This window comes from Lipophrys pholis, assembly GCF_963383615.2.
Source record: "Lipophrys pholis genome assembly, chromosome: 6".
Classification (NCBI taxonomy): domain Eukaryota; kingdom Metazoa; phylum Chordata; class Actinopteri; order Blenniiformes; family Blenniidae; genus Lipophrys; species Lipophrys pholis.
In genome coordinates, this window is record NC_137629.1 from 21029079 (window position 1) to 21052641 (window position 23563).

Here is a 23563-nt window from a genome sequence, read left to right on the forward strand (position 1 = left end):
CATTATACACAATAAGTCTTCTGTGAGTGATACTGTCACATTATTGTGTACTGTTACCCCCCCCCCCCCCCCCCCCCCCACCCACCCCACCCCCCTTGCTGTTTATGGAGCCCACAACGTGGTTGCTCCAGCTAATATAATTACAAACGTGCAATGGTGACTCGGTTTGGATGTGTAGACCCACAAACTCACTGTGTGTGTGTGTGTGTGTGTGTGTGTGTGTGTGTGTGTGTGTGTGTGTGTGTGTGTGTGTGTGTGGAGAACTTGGACACCACACACTTTAGTTTTCTTCAGCCTGTTGGCAAGCTTGTTAAGTCTTGATCCTCCTACTGCTTCCATACATAGCACGCATCCTGAAAGAATGCCCCAGTTTTATGTTGAAAAGAGACTTTATGTTTACTTCTAATGACTGCAACTGCATCCACGAGTAAGAACTCAAAGTTATCTTTCAACACTGGAATATCCTTAACTGTCTTGAGTCCTATATTGGATATTCTAATGTTGGTTTTTGCAGTCATGGTTAAAGAAACCTTTGTAGATCATCCAGAGCTGTCGCAGTCAACTCACTCATGAATATTGGTTTTACAGGGGCAGTTTTATGGCAAAAAAAGGGACTTTCACTGGACACTCCCCTAAAACCTTGGACGTGGATTTCCGCGTCTCTGATTGGTTGTCAAGCCCCGACCGACAACACCTGCTTAACTCCTTCATCCAAATTGACACCCGGGGCTCTGAGAAATATAGGCAGCATCTCTCCCAGCCCATGCATTCAGTCCCACAGCTGCCGTATAAGACACCAGCCCGCAGCTGCCGATCACTGATCCAAGGTGAACCTCCACACACGGATCTTTGCAGGGAATAGAGGCGCACCGTCGGAGACGCAATGTTGGTCAAACTGGCCGTGGCGCTGCTGATTTTGTCAGTGCTGGAGCAAGTAGTGGGATCGGATAATATTGATATTCATGACAGTCCCCCGGAGAAGCCGGCGAGCCAGAAAGGACGCCTCTCCCTGCAGAACACGGGTAAGAAATATAAAGCTGCTGATGAGAAATGTTGGAGCTTTGGGTTATTGGTGCGGCTGCTCTCAAATCTACAAGGGGTTTGTCGGGACACGTGTTTCTGTGGCTGCAAATGAAACCATGCAGGAGACTCATTCGTTGCGATTTGTGAAATCCACTGTTTCTGTCTTTTTAATGCACCCTCCCCCCCGGCGTTTTCAACAGGAGAGGCGCTTTTCGATTAACTCCGAAAGACGATATTCTGTAAATACTCTCAGACAGAAATTCAATATGTTAGTAAACTATTAATAGAAAAGGCACAAGGTAATAGGTAATGTATACGGCTGCACATCTAGGTGTGTGTGCACGGTGGAGAGCGTGTGTGTCCCTGATATATGTGACTGTTTCAGTGCTTATCTGAGGGGGGAATTAAAGCTGGATTTTTGCATGTGGAGTGTAGCTGTCTGTTGGAATGAATGTAGGGTTGAATGTTGGCTGCTGTGTTCAGGTTAGTGGAGCAGTAACGAGGAGGATTGAAGAAGTGGTTGGGGGAAAGTTGGGAGTTAAATTATACAGATAATCCCACAGTCATCTATTCGGAAGGGGAAAAAAACCCCCAAAAAATACAAAACACGTTTTGCCGGAATAACACAAAGCACTAACACTACTTTGACTGGCGTAGTTTAATTTGACAGCATGAATTGTTCCATGTGTCAGAATGTTAGAAAATGCAGATTTTTCTTCCGGATGAATAAATAAATAAATATATATATATATATATATATATATATATATAAATAAATAAATAAATAAATAAATAAATAAATAAATAAATAAATAAATAAATAAATAAATAAATAAATAAATAAATAAATGGGGACAAACCCCGATGCAGAGACCCTGGTAACACCAGTGTGTAATTCAATGCACGTTGCGGCCGAGCTCGTACGATCCAAGCACATTCCCGTGATGCCAAAACAAGCACTGCTGACAGCGGCTCACTTTTCCTGCGCACTAAAGTTCAACTCAGTGACTACAAACCCCGGTGAGAACCCCCCCCCCCCCCCCCCCCTCCCCCCTACAACTGCCCCCCCCCCCCCCCCCCCCCCTTAAACAGAGGTTCTTTGTTGACACGTGTGATTTGTAATAAGTCTCATTTAATCCTTTAATTTCTATGGTCGAGACTTTTTACGCAAGTGGTGCGCAATTAAGACTGAAACAAAACTAAAAAAAAATAAATAAATAAAAATACTCTCAAAAACCCATCAGTTATCAGCTCCGACACAAATCTCGCGTGTAACTATGTTTTACTTAGGTCAACAGTTGGGGTGTTCATTGCCAGGCTGAAACTGTATATGGGCTGTTGGCTCCGAGCCCAATCTGCAATTTGGCGTATTAAGTTGGGAAAAAAAGCCTCCTGAAGATGTCACCTAAGGTAAGCAGCAGCTTTTGTGACAGGGTCTCCATTTGTGGTCACATATCTTTTTTTTTTTTTTTATTTCCCCTTGCCAGTGGCTATTGCTGCCACTACTAAAATCAGGACTACAACAAGAAGTGAACTCCACTTCAGGACAAGCTACTGGCCAGCAGGAGCTGATATTATGTGTTCACACATAGGCGGAAATCATGGGGTTAGGGGTGGGGTGGGTGTGGGGTTGGGGGGGGGTGGGTGTCCAGACTCCTCCTTTTTTGGAAAAATAGATAATTGCCCCAACCATATATTATTTGAAGACCCATCCCCTAAAATTACTCTTGAGACTTTTATGTTCATCATACTTATCAATGATTACTTGGAATCTCCCCCCTTGTGTTCATATGACACATACTCAAGTTTTTCCCCGGCACTGCTGCTGTTTTTTTCACCTCATAAGCCTAATGCTGCTCCCATAATGTGACATTTTCAATCACAGTCGGTCAACAAATGCAGGGGTTACAGACTTGTTGCTGCCCGTCCAGTTCCACACTCGGTGGCTGAAATGCCTGCTTTTGTCTTTCCTCCACAAGTAGTTAAGGCTGTATATCTGCAATGCACCATCCCATCTCAATACTAGGCAGTGCAGATGGACTGTGGTGCAGAATGACACAGTAATATCTGTCACCAAGTGTTCCTCCGCAGGAACCCCTCAGCCTGGGATATTAGACTTCTACACGCCCTCCTGCCTCCTTTTTCTCTCCTAGACTCTAGGTCACGAACACAAAAAAACGTCCGCTTGCGTCTGCGGAAGTAGTTATACAAGACGTCAGTTTTTGCGATGAGTGCGACAGTCGGAGCTGATAAGTGGAGTTGAGTCTTCCAGTCGGATGGCCCCCATTGCCAACCCGCCTGTAACCGACTGTGTGCCGTCTCTGCTGTGAACAGATGATAAGGTCCCTCCCCTAACCTGTTCTCTATTTCCAGCTGAGATCCAGCACTGCCTGGTGAGTGCAGGGGATGTCGGCTGTGGTGTGTTTGAGTGCTTTGAGAATAACTCCTGCGAGATACGAGGGCTACAGGAAATCTGCATGACGTTCCTGCACAACGCTGGCAAATTTGACTCTCAGGTACTAAATTAGTCTGTTTGCAGAAACAGAGGGCACATTTCTTATGCTTTTCACTTGTTCAACACTGCATTTTTAAAAAAAAAAATTTTTTTGTAACATGGCAAATCTTTATATTTTAAAAGTGCAATTCTACACACTTATCAAATAATTAATTTTTCTTTCTTGGGAAGTTTACTCGCCTATCAGTGGACTGATGTGTGTACAGGAAGGGTCATGAGCCAGCTGGCCAGAAGCCCAGTTAGCTCTCTTTTCATACATACTGGAGGTTGAAGCTCTGCCAAACCAGGCTTGACTGGGGTGTTAAAATGTCTATAGGGTCACATACCAGGAACTTACATCTTTGGCAGACTAATCCAGAAGATCTCACCATAAGAAGTGTGCTACGTGAATGCTGAAATAAGATTCCCTCCAATTCTATGTGAGGGGAGTATAATTATACAATCATAGAACACATCAAGACAATCAGTCCACCACTAAAACAGGTGCATGGTATTTCCATAACACCCAAGCTATCACATGTAGGTAATGAGTAGCTTCTTGTTCATGAGCTCATGTGTTACTCGGAGGATTTCAAGGGACTTTTGCCTCTTGTGTGTGCACAGGGAAAGTCCTTCATCAAGGATGCTTTGAAATGTATGGCACATGGTCTACGGCACAAGTTCAGCTGCATCAGCAGAAAGTGTGTGTCCATTAAGGAGATGGTATTCCAGCTGCAGAGAGAGTGCTACATCAAACACAACCTGTGCTCCGCTGCAAAGGAAAATGTGGCCGTCATGGTCGAGATGATCCATTTTCAAGATCTGTTCCCAAAGGGGTAAGTTGCTGTGGCTGGACCACTTTTTAAAAAGATATGTTTTCTCGCTTTTTTCTGCTTTACCTGTTTTTCCGTTTATTTTACCAGTAGTATTCCATTTATTCTTGTGGTTTGACAAATCTCCCTCTCCTGCTTCAGCCCGTATGTGGAGCTGGTGAATATTCTCTTGAGCTGTGGCGAGGAAGTGAAGGAGGCGCTGACGCGGAGTGTCCGGCTACAGTGCGAGCAGAACTGGGGGGCCCTGTGCGACAGCCTGAGCCTCTGCTCCTCCCTCGCTCCTTCTCCCGCGAGCTCCGCCGTCGAACACCATCGCCATCCCCTGCCTTCCCACCCTGAGCCGGAGCACCCTCGTCTCCCCCGGCAAGGCGACAAGGACAAAGCTGCGAAGCCCGGCTTCAACGCTCACCCGCGCAATCGCAACCAGGGAGCCCGGCGTCACAGTCCGGAGGCCGGGGTGGTAGCCGAGCAGGAAGACGTCAAGGCCAGTGACATCCGGAGGTGAAAGCTCAGGAGACTGCCACTGACCTTTGACCCCTTATACCATTTAAAAGCCACACTTGTAGACTTATGCACACCTCCACACAATAGCACTCGCATACATACACTCGTTCCAAACATACACAAACTCCCTGACAGACTGAGGAGAAGAAAACAAGCCCCGGCCTTTTCCTGTCCTTATTCCGCCCTCTCCAGTCATTCCAGCAGTCCCACATGGTAAACTTGCAGGGTAATTGTGGTGTAGCTTGTACTGTTATGCCAGACTGTAGGCCACATTTTTTTTTTTTTTTTTTTTTTTTTTCTTTTTTAGAAAATTTAATAACAATTGTTATTAGCATGAGTATTTCAACTGTTAGGACTATTTTGGCTCTAATATGGCATTTTTCAAATCATACTTACTGTAAGATTTGATTATATTTGTATTATTTATTTTATTCTTTATGCAATGTTGAAATATCAAAATGTACATAGAAATATACTTATCTATATTTATATAAACATGTATAAATATAGTTACAATATGCAATACTGATATACTATAGATGACATAGTATATGGTGTGCTGTCTGTTGTTCTCTTGACAGTATTGCACCCATCACCCATTGGCCTGTAGATATGTAACATACACCATTTGCTGTTTCAGAGTGGGATTATGTATTATAACTATAGATACTTGATGATTAAATACAAATTGTACAGGATTAAAGTCCAGTTCTGGCACATATGAATTTTAGTGCATGATGGCCATAAAGCCAACAAACTTGTGCATTCTTAAAGTGAAAGTCCACTCTATAGAGGGTGCAGATGTAATACTATGAATATGAACAGTTATCTCACACTTGTATGTTAACAGATAAGTCTTTTACAAAGCTAGAAAGAAGAGAGCCAAGACTGATGTTTGATGTGATCATACACTGCTGTCCAGGCAGTAATAAGCTAACATAGCTGATGCAGTTTTACGGACATTTCATAAGTATTAGATATATTCTGACGTGTTGTATTTTAATGTAAAAAAAAAAAAAAGTATCTCATCACTCTCATTCGTTGTTAATAGAGCTTTAGAAACTGTCACAGAGACATTGCAGATTAATGTTATGTGTATAGCTTCAGGAGACGTTGCTCTTGCTAACACACATTCTCTTTGAGTTGTTTTTTTTCCATTAAACTGTCAGCTACCAGTGAAGAGCAACAAAGACTGGATGCTCTGTTTCAAGTGTAAAAGAAGTCACACACACACACACACAGACACACACCCACACACACACACACACACACACACACACACACACACACACACACACACACACACACACACACACACACACACACACACACACACACACACACACACACACACACACACACACACACACACACACACACACAAAAATGAAATCAAGGTGCCTAAACTCGTTTATGTCCACGGTGACCGCTTCTCTGTGATTTAAGTGAATGGGTGACACTGTGTCGTGAGGTTTGATGTTGACATATTTTGCGATGGTGTTGAGCCACAAAAGTCTTAGATTTTTGCACTTTGGTATGATTGTCAGTGTTTGTTGGACTGCTGCAGCTTGAGAAACAAGACCACATTACCAGAGAATCAGAAGCTATTTCATTAGAGCAACCTGGTTTTCCTTATCGACGAGAGCACCAAGTCCTGCATCCCCACGTGTTCCTTCGGACCAGATCGAGCCCTTTCATTTAGTTGAGCCATGCTGCCCTTCTCTGGTGTCCCAGCGGGCAGGAGAGAGGCTTGACAGAAACCCTCCAGATCTCTGGCTCCTCAAAATTAGACCTTATTCCTCCCTGGGCCCTTACCTAGGTCAGACATGAAGGGTTGTTATTCTACCCGTTTGAGCCGCGGGCAACACAGCGAGGACCCAGGAACTGGGTTAAGTCCACACACGGGGGCTTTGGCGCTGTTATTCTAAATGTTATATTTACCGAGGCCACCAGAGAATTCCTCTGGGCCACAGCCAAGAGCCAGCAACACGGGGAGGCCGAGAGGAGCGGAGCGAACAGGGGAGAGCCGCACTCCATGTCTTTTTTTTTTTTCTTTTTTTTTTTCCCCCCCACCCTTTCCTAAATGTGATGATTCACTCTTTACCTTTCCCGGTACTCGTCTTCTCTTCCTTCGTTAGGTCACAGACTGGCTGTTGACCATTTCAGGTCAGTCACATGCTTCAGTTGTGGATGTGCAGTTGTGAGCACATTACACCACATGCTGATTCGAGCTCGGTGCAAAAGCTAAATACAAACCTGCTGAGATTTTGTGGCTCAGTTAATGGTTTTCACGTTTTCTCCCGCTATACTTACAGTAAGTTTAAGTTTCTCCTCCCAGTCATTTAGAAACTATTTTAAGTGAGGCTTTCAGGCTTTTTCTTTTTTTTTTTTCTATTTTTATTCTGTTGTGGAGGTTGGGGAGTCCTGTGACATCCTGACACAAGATATAAGCTAATCCTATTGAGAATGTACTGTATGTGTGTAAAGTGACAATCTGTTAAGCTCTCTGTCATTAGGTTTGATATCGCTTTTTGTAATAATGTAGTGGCTTGAATGGCTTTTCTGTATGTGTTCAGAGGAAAACAAAACTAACCATGTTTCCTTTTATTATTAGTGCTCCATCACCATGTTACATGTTTCCCTCTGTTAAGCACAAAGACTCCGCTTTCACTGTTTCAAGATACAGGACATTGTTTAGAAGATTGTAACTCACTTGTAAGACATTGGGCTTTAAAACCCTATCGGTATCTTTGGACTCCTGAAGTCAGATGTATCTTGCTATCATTAAAGTATTTTTGTCTGTATTTTGTACATTTGGTGTCTTTCAATGTAGTTTTTGTTGCCATACCAGCAAGATGAAATCTTGAGTGGGCACTTTCCGAGCTAAAGCATGGACTGGGCTCCAAGCAGGTTAGTGGAGAAGACGTCTCAGGTGTACACACAGGTTAAAAGACACCCTATTCTCATTTGACTTACGCCTCGTCTCTGATAGTGAAATCCAGACTGTGTTTAAAGTTTCAAGGACTGGAAATATCCCCCCTATTGAAAGGCCCAAACATTTACGTCAGCAGCTCTGGATTGTATGCAATGCAGGGGATGGGTTTAGGGTGTCAGTTTTTATGAGCTGTCCCAACAGTATACATTGCCTCACCAAACATTTAGACAGTCCTCTAATTTGAAAGGTAGACTTGTATCTGTTGTTTGGGAACTTTAAGTCACCCTTGAGTTCGGGTTCAGTAGAAAGAGGTGCATTTGCACACCATGTTGGTTGGTGGGTGGGGTGGGGTGGGGTGGGGGGGTGGATTTGTATCCATGTTATAACATACCATACAGCTACTATATCAGCACGTCTGCAGTTTGACTCTTGGTGTCATTACTCCTTTCTTCATTTGCAGTAAGGATGAATAACCACTAGATGGAGACATCACATCAAAACAGATAGTGAGAGCAGGAGCAAGTGATTTTGAAAAGGGACGAGATCCCAGATTCATTTAATACAGAAAGATGAAAAAAATGTGATAATAAACGCTGTAACATATTTTTCATTCGTAAGCTTATATTCAACAATAGCAATTCACAATGATCACTAAATCAACTCAGAACTTTAAAACCTGATTATATAAAATACTGACTTATAAACTGCACTGAAGCACTTACATGCAGATAACTCTAGCATCGTGCCGCCTCTGAACTCTGATTTCCTCTTTTCTCTTTAGTTTGCACAAAGCAGCCCGTGGCACTACAGCAGTGACACAAAGTGAAGTTGGCTCAATAAAGAGTGTGCATGTAGTCTACATCTGTGTTATATCTTTTGTAGTTGAGAAAGAAATAGCCCAAGGTTTTTCTTGTTGTGTTTTGTTTTAAGCAGTTCCTGATTTTACCCTCCAACTTGTCTGAGTTTAGGTTTCTTCCCCCTATATATATATATATATATATATATATATATATATATATATATATATATATATATATATATGGGGGGAAGAAACCTAAACTATATATGCTAACTCCACACAGAAAGGCCCCCAAGTTCTAACCATGACAGCACTGTGCAGCCCCGCTTCACCACATAAATCAACCATCCCAAAACATAAAAAAAGGTGATGAAACAGTGATATTCAACCTGATTCTTGTTGGCGTTTTCCCTCCAAGAATGTGTTCTACTTTGTTTTAAGTCATGACATTTGAAGCTGTGCAGAAACAGACACAAAATTAGATTTCATCTTAAATCTATTGCTTATATTATTAATTCATTTTGAATGAATACACCCTGCTTCCTATTGAAATTGGATTCATTATCTCAAATTCATTTCTTGTGTTTATATGTGTTTGTGTTTCATTTGAATGTTTGGTTTAGCATCTAGATAAGCAATTGAAATAAGTAATGAGCCCAAATTTACAAAACAATATACCACATGATGGCTGGGAGACACGTTTATGCAAGTTAAATCCTCCTGCAGAATGCTCTTTCCTCTATAGTCTAAATGCCAATGTTTTATAAACTACAAAAAAACTTAATGATCAATGTTAATTTTGACACATACAACAGACTTGTTTCCAGTGTGCTGATATACTCTGAGTTGATAAGCAAGGCCACCGTGTGGTATAATAAGATATCTGCATCCCTGCAAATTATGCTGTGTCACACTTTGCTTTTTATACAAGCAACACTGTGAGAAAGCGATGGATGACCTCCTAGAGACCTAGACAAACAATGGGATACTGGGTGGACCAGAAATGTCCCATCTTTCACGGTTGGTATAGCAACCAAGCTCTATCAATATGGAGGTGATGGGTATCCCATCCGTGAGAGCAACGGTGCCTGTGAGCAGAGAAACCTGAGCTAGTTGGCCCCGGGGCGCTTTGTGCTTCTCCGCCCTGTGTTCCAGTGTGAACTAATGAATTAATGACCGGCTGCCTAAGCTTCATGGATGAATCATTTAAGAACCATTTGGGGTGAATGCATGCACCCCAATCGATCTCCTGTTGGGAGTCCAAACTACAGCCGTCCCGCATTAACCATGAAAAGGGTGTCATATTTTTGAGCATGCGGTGTATTCGATAATCATGTCTACCTTCTTATCGACATAAGATGAGAGCAACCCCTGCCGTACAGAATTCTCTCACTGGGGAATACAATGCGTTTGTCTCAGAGAGGAAAAAAAAAAAATGCTGACACAACTCACGTTGCTTGAGTTCCTGTCAGCATCAAACAGCTTAAATGAGAGCGGCGCAGAGATTTGAAGGCACATTCAAACACACTCTAGATACTGGCAAAGACTACTAAACCAGTAACACCTGGTCTGGCTGCCTGTTACTTTTAACAAGAATCCAGAAGCTATAGATGCACCGCTGTGTTGTTAAACCACCCCAACAGGCCCTGCAGCACGTGGGAGTGGTGTGGGGGGGATGTGTGCTGCTTCTACAGGATACACAGGAAGGGTGGGTCTACCTTGGGAGCCTGAAGCACAGGGTTAATAAGACAGACTCAAGGAGAAAACAATGAATAATACTCTAAAGATGGGTGGGATAACCAAGGGTGTTTTTATTTGCATTTTACTGAGTGAATTTGTAAAAGTAGTAGCTTTTCATTCAATTACTCTGTTGTCTGTGACGATAATTATCTCTCGCCTACAGTAGAGCCACACCACAGTCTACCTGAGTTTACCTTGGGAGTGTTTCTTTCTTAAAGCAACGTTTGCTATTACTTTCACAGACGACATGGCTGCTAGGCAGCAAATATGCTAGAGCAGGTATTTCTGGTCAGAAGGGGAATGCTGTCAAACAGAATAATCTCTCCTCTCCTGAATGACCACTGAGTTCATCAAGCAATAGCCTATGTAGAGTTCTCCGGAAGAAGACAGATGATGGAGACAGCATCACTGTGTGAAGGTGTTTGTGTTGTTCTAAGTGATGATAGGACAGGATTTTTATGATCAGAGCACAGCTCCGATCTGAGCAAAGGGAATTTAAGCACGCTTTCAAGCTCGATTACATCCTGAAAATAGCAGCAGCTTATTTTAATGAGATTGCTGTTGCTTTGCTGTGGATTCAGGCTATTGTAGTCCAACAAAAGACTGCCACTGCATCTGTGTACTAGCGCTCCGCTATTATGGAAAACATTTTACATTTTTGAATTTGACCCAGATTAGGAAGTATGATCTCTCTCTCACTCTCTCCCTTTCTCTCTCTCTCTCTCTCTCTATCTATCAATCTCTCTATCACTCTATCTATTTGGATCATGTGATCTCCACCATCTTTTCATTGCCTTTTCATTGGATATATTTCAAATATTCAGTAATGTACTGTAAATGTGTTTGTCCAGACATAAATGTTCCTATATGAACCCTAATCCATCCATGGTACATATAAACTAAACTAAATATGTTGTCATAGTCGTTGTGGACATTTTTATCCAACCACAGACTATTTTCAGAACGAGAGAGTACTTAGGAAGGTGTGGAAAGTCCAATAAAATCAAGTTACATTATCTGAAAATGAAGCAAATGTTTTCATCTTGACTCAGATGTTGGGACTCAGAATTAATAAATTAATTTATTCCCCAACATTGGGTGCTGAACTAAATTCTTTGTCTGTAGAAATTGCAGAGACTCACTTTTATTAGCCTAGACAGAAACATTATTAACATCAGAGGGATAAGTTTGCATTGATAACTGTCATGACTCAACCAGAAGGGCCAGTATCTCCAGAACAAATGACACAATTGAAAGGTTTACTTATCTGTACTTCCATGAGATGTAGATCCAATTAGGAGCGAACAGTGAATTGGTTAGAATACCGCTGGGGTTCGCTTATATCACAGCAAAATGATAATGCTGGCCCTTATTGTAAGATCCCACAGGGGAGCTACTGTAGCACACAGATTACTGTGACTGGCATTGCTGTCTACAGTACAATTGATAAAAGGCACATTCCAGAAGCAGGTGGTTTTAATTTTGGGGATGATAAAAAAGGACAATCAGATGGAAGGAAGAGGCAGGACAAAGGTAAGTTATTACTTCTTTTTTTTACATTTTATGGTGAATCATACATACCATCCAAGTGCAAATGTGTTTACTCTGCTTCCGTGTCTTCGTAAACATTGTGTTAGAGTCGGGAGTTAAAAAAAACCAAACTCTTGTTGCTCATTCCATCATTGCTGAACAACAAAGAAGAGTTTAGCCTGTAATTTGGGGCCTGATTTATCAGCTTATTCCTAATTGTCACAATCTGAAACATTTGTTATTACTATGTTGACATCGTTGTGACTATATAAGCTTTGAGAGGATGTTTGTGTGACATGTAAAATATGTGTGGTGCTTTGGTTTGTGAGGCTGGAAACATTTGCTTAGCCAAATGAATCCATCTCAGTTCTAGGATTGATGACTGGAAACATTCAACTCGACCTTGTTAAGTTTTACATTCCATTCACTAAAAGTATTCTTTTTGAAATATGTATGGGTTGTTTTTTTTTTTGGCTTGGATTGTTAATGTTTTCCCTGCAGCAACTCCTCCCATTGATTTGAAGACATCCTTATTTGGGAGGAGAACGTCTTGAGCGTATCTGCCATTCATTGAAAAGCGGCGCTGTGGGCGGATCCTTCCCACAAGCGTCCAATCAGAGGTGAGATTTTAGCTAAAGTGGGCAGGGCTCCGGAGGGAAATCCTAACTCCTATTGGCTGGCGGCCGGCGCCGGGGGCGGAGCTTGTAGACGGAAGTGTGTCCCGACTGGCCCAGCTGTCATGTAGAAGAGAGAGGAGACCATTTACACCGGCTTGCTTAGGAAATGCAGAAAAAAGGAATAACGCTAAAATATGGCAACGTCTAAACGATAAGGTCATGACGCCGAACTGAAGGTAGCTATGCTCCCACACATCACCGAGAGGAAACGCGCTCGTGTGTGCGTTGGCGCAGTATTCGTCGAGATGGTGTCGCGTTATTTCGAGATGTGAAAAAAAAAAAAAAAAAAAAAAAAAAAAATGATGACAAGGATCGGTAGGCTGCGTGACATTGAACACACAGGACACGAAACAGACGAGGTCGCTTAAAGAGCCCTCGCACGGTGTCCAACTTGTCATGTCCGCGGGGACAAATCTGTCGTTTGCGCGATCGCCGGGTACATCGGCGGCGTTTGTGGTGAACCTTGTAGCCGTTTTGCGTCGGTTTATCGCCTCCGTTTAGCCGCTAGCCGAGCGGCTGAAGGGAACTACCCCAGATCCAGAACAGACAGGAGACGTCATCAACATTTTCCTCTATTTAAATGGTTGCGTACGAGGAGGTCATTGCTTGAGAGAGGAAAAAAGAAAAAGAAAAAAAAGGGGGAACATTGATCGGGTAGGTGTACACACGCCACGGTTCCGACACGGCGGCCGAGCCGTCACGTTTGTGCCGTAACGCACTTTTAAAATAGCCAGTTCGGATCTGCGTGATTAATAAGGGCACATGGGAAGGTGGCGGAGCAGCTGTTAGCTCGCTGTGCTAGCTGCGTAACGACCTTTTTGGAGACGTCAGCTCCAGCAGCAGCAGCTCCGGGGCCTGATCCGGTGCGGCTGGGTGTTTTCCTCGGTCTGCCTGTCCTGCTGGAGTGTTATATTTCATCCAGGCCTCCCGGAGCCGAGTCAATGATTTAATCTCATTGATTGCATCACAAGACCGGGCAGGGTGCAGCCCAGGCTCAGCCGCTGCGTTCTGCCAGTCTTCTGTTTTTATTTATTTATTATCAGCTTGAGGTGTAACAGTGTCGTGTCTTTTTTTTTTTTTTTTTTTTAAACCCCCTTCTCTACCCCCCCCCCCCCCGTTTTAGGACAAACAAGACGGTGAAAGCCAAGAGTGAATTGAAGATTTACTGCTTGTCCTAAATGGGGGACTACGGGTTTGGAGTTCTGGTGAAGAACGGCAGTGGTAACAAATCTGCTTTCCCTGTAAGGATCCCTCCTCACCTTCAACCCCAGCACCCTCACCACCCCTCCAACCCCCCCAGCCCCCCTTCCTTCGTAAATAACACCTGCTCCACCAATGGGGGCAGTGCTTGGCTGTTCCCTGCCGTAGCCCAGCACAGTAACATGCAAGATGAGATTCTGGAGTCAGACAAGTCCAAGGCCTTGGACATCCAGGACATGCAGGAGAAGGCTCAGGTCCAGAGCCAGCCCCAGGCTCTGTCTCCAGGCCAGCAGGAGACCGGAGGAGGCTTGGGAGATCTCGAGGGAGTGCTCCCTGAAGATGGCTCATTGGAGAAGGGTTCCTTGGAGAACAGTGGTGGGAAGGAGAAGTTAAGAATGGAGTCCCCCGTGCTAAGCGGTTTTGACTACCAGGACAGCTTGGGAATGGGTACAAGCTGTGCACAATCCACCTCCTCCTCATCCTCACTGACGAGCTTCAACAACTGGTCCCCTGCAGTTCCATCCACCCAGTCTCCAGTGGTCGGGGAAGATGTCAGCGGGTTCTTCGGTCCTGCCGGCTCCAACGCCAACGGACCTCCCCTGTTGTTCCAGAACTTCTCCCACCATGCTGGCCCCGGCTTTGGAGCAGGAGGCAGTTTCTCCCCGCAGATCGGCCCAGTCTCCCAGCACCACCCTCCTGCGCCTCACCCCCAGCACTACCACCCACACAGTCAGGGGGTTCCTCAGCAGCATCGGCGTTCCCCGGCGAGCCCCCATCCACCCCAGCCCTCCTTCCCACCTCACCCCCATCGCACCGGACCCTTCACCCAGCTGCCCCACCTTGCTCCTACCCAGAGCAAACCCCCATCCCCATGGGGAAGCTACCAGAGCCCCTCCACTCCCACATCGACGTCCTGGAGCCCAGGTGGGTACGGTGGATGGGGAGGCACACAAGGTGTTCGAGAGTACCGGAGGGGTGTAGGTGGAGGGATGACGGGCATCAACTCCATTTCCCCACTCAAGAAGTCCTTTGCTAACAACCAGGTAGGTTAAGTCATAATCAGCATTTAGTCGTTGCAGATCTTCACATTCATTGATTAAAATGTACAATTCTGTTCTCTAGGTCTCCTCGCAGAAGTTTCCCCGGAATAACTCTGGCATCAATCACAAAGGCTGGGTGGAGGACAGCATGAGTCGCAATGACAGCGTTTATCCTTTTCAGGTTGGCTATTTATCATATAGAGTCGGAAAGCGAGTAAATGAAAATATCAAAATCCTTAGACTGTGGTCCAGTAGTTTTTTTTTTTTTTAAATGTCTTAAAAAAAAAAAAAAAAAAAAAAAAGTCTTTCCTGCAGGCAGATCATGTTAATCTTGTTAAGCGTTCTTAGCTGTGTCAAATGCAACAAATGAGCTATTGAGCAGAAAAGGGATACGTGACAGCGAAGCCAACTGAACGACTGAATTGAAACGTACTGTTCGTGTTTCCATCCCAGGCCTTATCTAGAACATTTAGTTAAAGGAGAGCTGTCTTATCAACCGGTCTGATCACATGGTTTTCCTCTTGTCCTGATTTTAGAAGTCTTGTGCTCCTCTGCAGCCTCTCATGCTCTCGAGCCTTTTATATACACAGTGATGCATCTTCGATCGAGACGTCACATGCGTCGTAGTTTTCTCATATATGTTCTCCCTTTTTTCATAGTTGTTAGTGTTTCTTTTTAATTGCAATATGCGTGGTTTCAATTTGCATTGATTTGAATGTAGTTTATTTATTGTTGTTGTTATTATTTATTGAGTGCAATTCCCTGTCTGATTGTGTTACGTGCCGTTGAAAGATGTTCTTCACAGATACGCCGGCATTTCCTTTCCCCAGCACCATCTAAGCTCCGTTCTGTGTTTCACAGCTGAGGGTTTCTACAGATATGGTGTCTGCCGCTTTTTATTATTAGTTTATTAGCATAATGGCAAACTATGTCAGCGGTCCCTTTGCTGTTGCCGCTTGAAATGGTGATGTGGGAAGTGAGGAGGCTAATTGTTGTCTTCCTCTCTTTCAGCAGGAGCGAACACGGTCCTTTGATGGTTTCAGCATGCACTCTCTGGAGAACTCTCTGATTGACATTATGAGGGCTGAGCAGGATTCCTTAAAAGGTTGGTTCCCACACTAACGATGGTGAGGTAGGGATGGTTTGCCTCACTGCCGGCGTTGTAGGTAAATTCTTTTTGCTGCGCGCAAATGGCAACGTGCAGAAATTAAGGACCGTTTCGTAATGGTGGAGATTATGTGGCTCCAGGACCCAAGTTTAAAATGCATTTACATTTTTAATCTTTAAATGTACTTTGAAAGTAATTCTGTTTAAAATAGAAAATACGGAGTTTGGGTGTTTGTGCTGGTGGGAATTATTGAGGTATATTTATGTTGAGTTTGATTATGACACCAAATGGACTCCATCCATCCATCCATCCATCCACCCATCCATCACCACTTTATCAAATATCGAGTTACAAGGGCTCGGAGTCTCTCCTGGCTGACGGGTCTGCAGTCCCACACCGAGACAGTCACACACTCTGCAGCAGTGTTTTGCCTGCGATCTTTGTTTACTCCATGGCATCAGTTACTTATACATGATTTAAATGTTGTGTGATACTCTAAAACCTTTCTGGCTTTTGAACAGATGAGCAATTCTCCTTAATGTATTTTAAACTCTTACTGTAAAGTGGTTTGAAAAATTAATACTATATAGGAGTGGATTGAGCAAAGTGCTTTAATGTATATATATATTTTTTTTCTTCTAACATATCAAAATTTTAATATTTGTACCAAATACTTACTCATGTTACAGTCAGATCATGAATGCGACATGTTCGAATAAGTCACAGTTCAGCCTAAGAGTACATTTCGGCTTTTTTTTTTTTCTTTTCTTTTTTCCATGATGATTCTCTGTTTGATTTTGGCAGGAATGGTCTCGTTAACAAAACATCACAGCTTGAATTTGTTACAGAGCCATTTTACTGTACCGTCGGCTCTGAGGAGGCGAACCTGTGCCACTCGATGCAAACACCTTCTCTTGTCATCCTGTCATTTGTCATGAGGGCGTTTTCATGACCTCTTATTTAAAAGGAACTAATCTTGCGAAGAGGTTATAAGCAATCGGTTTATAACCGATACGATGCATTTTGGACTCATTTCACAAATGTCCCATGTAGTAAATGAAACCAAGAGATCTCCTCATCTATCAATCACTTCATCCTGAGTTGTGTTGCCTTTATTCTCCAGAGAACGCATGTGGTAAATTCATTTCTTCATGCCAAAGCTGTCGGATCGATTTTTAGACATGAGAGAAAGTAATCCTGTAAAGAAAAGTAATCTATTGGTGTGAATCCTTCCACTGCACTGCGGCCTGAGGACTCTCCTGCTCTTGTCTTTTAGGACGCTACAGTTTCTCTCACCAGGGTGGAGACGGGCCTCTACCTATGAATGGTATGTAAATGATCTGCATGCAAGTATGCAGCACTGTAGCTGAGGTCAGGCCTGGGAATTAATGCCTTCCCACGTGCAGATAAAATGCATTCTCTTAAAATGGCAATCTGGGTTGAGTCGGAGCTTTCAACCTGTTTCGCGGAAGTATTTCTGCTGGGCTCGTGACGGAAGAAAACAAAACAGAAATGTTTATTCAGCACAAAGCCACACTGAGTCATAAAACAAATAGTAAAGCTCGTGAAATGACTTTAGAGCACTCTCATCACTGGTTACATAGCTGCCGTACAGGTCACCTGTGGTAAATGACTATAACGGCAGCTTCATCACAAAGGAAACTAATAATGTTGTTCAGCAGGTTTTTTTTTTTTTTTTTTTTTTTTTTAAAGGACTGACATTAAAAAGATCCTGTCAAAGTTGCTGTATTTTAAAATCACCTTTATTCTTCCTTTTGAAAACTCTGCTCCTGCATATAATACTGTGTTTGACATTTTAATTCTCGAGCGTTTTGTTCTGTGACCTTTTCAGGGGGGGACGTTACTTTTGAAACGTTTGCAGCCATTTAGCTGGTGAAACAGGAAATTAACCAGCAGCCCAGGCAGGGTTCTCCATGTCTTGGTCGTATGTCCTTTATTTTATTTTAAAAGAAGCTGTTTTTGTGTCGTTTCACATGCAGCGAGAAGTTATGGGAGAAGACGAGGTAAACCTTGTTAAATGTCTTGATTTCCTTGTGACTTAGAAAGCATCAATGGCTCCCGATGTGATCATCTCGTTGTGCCTCCGTTTGTCAGCTTGATTCCATCAGCATCACTGATTATTCTGGCTTGAATGTTGCGAGGGCTTGAGAACACACACACACACACACACACACACACACACACACACACACACACACACACACACACAATACGGATCAGAAATGTTTACAGGTTGCCTGTCAAGATCTGGTAGTGATAATACCCTTCATCAGTCACAGCTGCCTTTTGTAATCCCGAACATGGTGTTTAATTTGTTTGCTTTTAATCAGCCTTTCCACTCGCTTATAAAACGGCAAAGATTGTTTTCAACCTCAAAGCAGAGGGAGCTAATCTTTGTCATCTTAATTCTTTTCCTCTCCAGGCCATTCGTCTCTTTTCCCCATGGAGGACGAGCGATCTTTCGGAGAAGACGAGTCAGGTGACCAGGGGCTCGCTGGCCTTGGGTCAGCCCACTGTTTCCCACACCTCAACGGTGAACGTGTGGAGCGATACTCTCGTAAGGTGTTTGTTGGAGGGCTGCCCCCAGACATAGACGAAGGTAAAAACTATACGTTGCAAAGAATACGTCACTAACCCACAACTTTATAAATACATATATTCATGATTATTTCATGTATTTGTGACCGTTGAGTGACTTATTTTCGTCTCCTCTTGCATCAACTGTCTGCACTAAACTACTACAAAAAGTTTGAGAGATTTTCTTTCTTTGTTGTAACAAAATGTTAAACCACCAGAAGCTGATTTTTATCCCATTTCAATTGTGCAAATGGTGCCGCGTTTGTAACGAACATGCAACGGAGGTAAGTTTGGGAGGTTTTGTCCTCCTCAAATGTTTACCAAATAATAGCCAAACAGCCTTTTTTTTTTTTTCTTGTTGTTTTGGTGAATTGGATAATTAAATTCAGAATCAAATGAACTAATTCCCAGTACGTGGATAATGAATACAGTACATACCCACAACAGTCCGGTGCCACTTCCTCATGGTGGTCACACACTTATCGCGGAGGTTCTGGAAGTTTTAGAAAATCTTTCATTGGCACGACCCGCATACTCGATTCCTCTGTTCATCCCACAAATGCTTGCTCCTCACAAAGGTGGCACAATTTGAAAGGCTTTTTACAACAAAGAAATAGTCCACCAAACAGAAGTTTGCTTACTTTTTATGCATAGTCAATGTCCTTTGGCTTTCACAGTGTCGCACTAAACCAGGACTGACTTCTTCACCGGTTCTCTCTTTCAGATGAAATCACTGCCAGTTTCCGTCGCTTTGGCCATTTGTTTGTTGACTGGCCCCACAAGGCAGAGAGCAAGTCCTATTTTCCACCAAAAGGTGAGACGAACCAGTTTAACCGCGTATCTCTGCCAACATGTCGCGATGGATCTCGCTCTGTTTTTCCTGTTGTTCAGTTTCCTCATTGTTATGAATGTCCAACATGTCCAGGATATGCATTCCTGCTGTTTCAAGATGAGAGCTCTGTTCAGGCTCTGATTGATGCCTGCATTCAGGAGGATGGCAAGCTTTACCTGTGTGTGTCCAGCCCCACCATTAAAGACAAACCAGTGAGTGTCCCGTTTGAGCCGAAACATTGAAAATAGCTCAACTATGGCCCGTCGACTCTCCAGACAAAAGCTCATTCATGTAAACATCACCCTGAGTGGAGAAGCCACAATCACACTTGGATCTTTTGATAGCAGCAGTTCAAATAAACAAGGTGTTCATCGTTATTATATTGTGGATAATTTCAAAACCTGCCTTTTTATGTTGGTGACTTCCGAGTCCGTCTTAAACACAACTAAGTGTGATTTATAATATAAATGTCTCCGAAAGGATGAAACGGACCAAAATTACATTAATCTTCACAACATCAAGTTAAATGAATTCAATAAATGGGCTTAAATTCATATTAGCTGTCTCCAAAAATCTTTTTTTTGGGGGGGAATTATTAACTTATAATGGTTAATTTTAAATAAACAATAAAATGTTGGCGTGAATTGCTCCATTCTGCAGCTTCAGTCTGGATAACTGTGACATTGGCTGCTTTCTTTCTTTCACTGTAACTCTGAATCACTCTCACAGAGGATAAAATAAATAAGAAGTCAGTGTTCACAAGGTAAGGGGGACAAAGAACAGAGTGTAGGGAGTAGATGTAAAAAGTCCTCCGAAAAAGAAATGCTCAAGTCGGTAATATTTGCAATTTAAAACTGTATTTGAAAAGCATCCTGATCATTTCATTTCAAATCCATTGTAGTGGCGTACAGAGCTAAAACGCTTAAATCATGTCCACACTTCATTTTTCCGCATATGACTGTATTTCTTTCTCTTTTAGTACTGCGAGTGTGACTCAGACTCTTTGTTGTTGGGGTTCATAGGTGCAGATTCGTCCCTGGAACCTGAATGACAGTGACTTTGTGATGGACGGCTCCCAGCCGTTGGACCCGAGGAAGACCATCTTTGTGGGAGGTGTCCCTCGCCCCCTTCGTGCAGGTACGTGCGTGAAGTGACTCATTGCGTTAGTGTGATTCAGGCGCCATCACGACAATAGACTTTGAAGGGCTCATGTTATCCAGCTTTTCAACACTTTCACATGGGTCTTGTTGGTCCAAAAAGTGTTGCAAAGTTTATTGCCCCAAATCCAACTTTTCCTCGATTTTCACCCATTTGAATATTGGATCATATGAGCTGCATTCAGAATCTGCTGTGTCTGTGTGAGCTGGACTGGCTCTGCCCACACATGCCCATCTTGGGAAGAGGAGGAAGTACTTCCTCTTGTGCCAGAGCAGAGCTGCTTAATTGTGGGAGGAGTCAAAGGGAGGGCCTGCCTTGATTGGGATTGGCTAAACCCCCGGTGACACTATATAGGGTTTTATTTCTGATTGGCCCGTTGGAGCAACACACTTTTTAAAAATTTAAACGAGCCAGGGAGAGAGATGACAGACTTTCTTCAGTTCTGGAGCGTCATTCCCAGGTATCGGGACGCATATTACTATTGGAAAGCCATTAGAAAGTGCATTATGCATAATATGACCCCTTTAATTGTCTACTATTCCAGTTGAACTTGCCATGATTATGGATCGTCTGTACGGGGGAGTGTGTTATGCCGGGATCGACACGGACCCTGAACTAAAGTATCCGAAGGGGGCGGGGCGAGTGGCCTTCTCCAATCAGCAAAGCTACATTGCAGCCATCAGTGCCCGATTTGTTCAACTGCAGCACGGGGAGATTGATAAACGGGTGAGTTGATCCGACGCCGACAGCTCTGTATTTTGATCCTAAAAATAAAGAGTGGCTTCTCATAAAATATGAATTAAAGCCTGTCCAACATGCCGCTATTGCACACATTGAGATGCTCCCACAGCCGCCATTTTGTCAGTTTCCCCATCATCCATTTAATCTCCCCTCTCAGGTGGAAGTGAAGCCATATGTACTGGACGACCAGCTGTGTGATGAGTGCCAGGGGACTCGCTGCGGTGGGAAGTTTGCTCCTTTCTTCTGCGCGAACGTGACCTGTCTGCAGTACTACTGTGAGTACTGCTGGGCAGCCATCCACTCCCGGGCGGGCCGCGAGTTCCACAAGCCGCTGGTGAAGGAGGGAGGGGATCGACCGCGACACATCTCCTTCCGCTGGAACTGAGGCAAGAGGGCGAAGGGGGCCGGAGGTGGCGCCGGATTCGGGGAGGGACTGAGAGAAAGGGGTAGTAAGGGAAGGGGTATGGGCTACGATATGAAAAATAAATGCACTTTTCTTTTAAGTTTGAGAAAAAAAATAATTTATTTTTTTTAATTGGACCTTCTAAAAGAAGCAAATGCTAAAAAAAAAAAAAGAGTGAAATCCCATTTATGTTTTGACTTTAAGTGTGCATGAGCATATGGACGCATTAGATTTGGGTTTAGATGTTTTTTGACTTGACTGTATTTTCTTTCCATGTTAGCCAGCGAAGCTGCTTACATTTGTTGTGGAGAGTAACCTAAAGTTTAAGTGAGGTTCATCATAACTAAATCAATATACTAACTATGGATGTTGAGTTTCAAAAGGGTGCATTTTCTTACTTTTTGCTTGCAGGATTAGAGAACAACTGTACCATTTACCAAAGGTTGAGTGCAAAATGGTTGGGTTAAACAGAGGAGGGACTCAGTTTCAGATGGATGGATGGGTGAATTTTTTTCCAAGCAGCTCAGTGTATAGCATCTGGCCACGTCACAAAAACAAAATCTCCCCTCGGATTGGCACACGCGTTTTAGATTGTCGGCATGTGTTTCTAGGTCTCGGTTTAGAAGTCACCCACTTTGTAACCAGAAAGGGCAAACCAAAGATTGGCCTAAACGCATCATCAAAAACAGACGATAATCTGAGGGTCTTCAGGATAATGTTGTGTTTTCTTGTCGTGCGGCGGAGGAAAGGCTGGACTTTGGGTTTGTAGGTTTCAGCTGTTTAAGACACAGCCCTCAGGGCTCAGGTATTGGCAGTAGTATTTACTCACTTTATATTGTCAGGGATATTAGCACTGGAAGCTAACATGCTAATGTAGTACAAACTAATGGGAATGCACAGTCCAGTCTCCCTGAGCTGTCCTCATGGTGTACCACTGCACGCTCTACCATGACTGGAGCTTCTATCACAAGTGTTGTGGTTGGATATGGTAGTAGCTAGAATTTGCTGTCACAGAGATAAAGATATTATTTTATACATGGCCTGCTGATTTTTGTACAGTGTTTTATAGCTGATTATTTTGTCATGAACATATATACATTTATTATGCACTACTTTTCTAAATATTTTTTTCAATAGTCATTTTAGGCACATTTTTCACAGATGGGAGAACTCCTTTTGCAATACCTCATTTTTTTCACTTGGTGAAAAATAATTTTGTACCTTTGTTACTAAGAGATCTGCATTTATGGTAAACTTAATTTAAAAAAAAAAAAGAATGATATTAATATAATTTTCAATTAGCTTTTATATATTTAAGTGCTGGTAAATTTGAAAATTGTCTGGTGCATTGGTGTGACTGTAGATTAAAAAAAATAATGAGGAAAAAAGGCTATCATTAGCCGGTCATATATGGATTCTCCTCTCTCCCGATAAACATAATTACAGGATCCTAAGGCATGGCAAGATCTTTCTAAACTGATTTTGATAGTCTTGAAAATATAATCTGATATTTTGCTCCTAGGTGTAGTAGATAAAGATCACCATTTAGGGTAAATGTTTGGGCTTTGGTCAATGTGAACTCTTCCCTTCTCTCACTGGAGTGGATATCAGCTGTTTGAATATTTAGATCCTCTTTCTGGGACTGCCTGTAAGTTCTACTTATTCTTGGCATGCGTAAGCGATAACATGGCTAGTGTTAATGCAGGACCTAATGTAATGCACTAGATCTCCTTTTTCCTTTCCAACTCCCTCTCTCTCTCTCTCTTTTTTTTTTCTCTCTCTTTTGTATCTCTTTGAGATTGCCTCTCTTGTAGCCTCTCTTTACATGATGGAGTCTGCCTTCCTTACACAGACATGATGTTTATGCAATCTACACAGTGACAACACTTTGGATGCGTTTTTGTAATGTAGAGGACACTCAGTAGGACATACGTGAGGAGACTTGATC

At 43.1% G+C, this 23563-nt stretch overlaps 2 protein-coding genes across 8 annotated transcripts; both read left to right on the forward strand.

Annotated features, from left to right (window-relative positions):
* The first annotated feature begins 727 nt into the window (after positions 1–727).
* Positions 728–4984, forward strand: stc2a (stanniocalcin 2a). Its single transcript, XM_080466314.1, has 4 exons — positions 728–1022; positions 3397–3539; positions 4142–4353; positions 4492–4984. The coding sequence occupies exons 1-4, from the start codon at positions 884–886 to the stop codon at positions 4853–4855; spliced, it is 858 nt and encodes a 285-aa protein (XP_080322440.1). The 5' UTR covers positions 728–883; the 3' UTR covers positions 4856–4984.
* A 7601-nt stretch (positions 4985–12585) lies between these two features.
* Positions 12586–22877, forward strand: LOC308110857 (cytoplasmic polyadenylation element-binding protein 4-like). 7 transcript variants are annotated; one of them, XM_080465470.1, is made up of 12 exons: positions 12586–12711; positions 13659–14778; positions 14858–14956; positions 15790–15880; positions 17160–17210; positions 17884–17907; positions 18327–18503; positions 19206–19295; positions 19407–19525; positions 20336–20450; positions 21016–21197; positions 21370–22877. In XM_080465470.1, the coding sequence occupies exons 2-12, from the start codon at positions 13714–13716 to the stop codon at positions 21595–21597; spliced, it is 2241 nt and encodes a 746-aa protein (XP_080321596.1). In that variant the 5' UTR covers positions 12586–12711; positions 13659–13713; the 3' UTR covers positions 21598–22877. The 7 variants fall into 7 exon arrangements, with proteins under 7 accessions (XP_080321596.1, XP_080321598.1, XP_080321600.1 ...); XM_080465469.1 differs by lacking the exon at positions 12586–12711 and adding an exon at positions 12853–13189 and having other exon boundaries at positions 15787–15880; XM_080465471.1 differs by lacking the exon at positions 12586–12711 and adding an exon at positions 12853–13189.
* Positions 22878–23563: the final 686 nt, after the last annotated feature.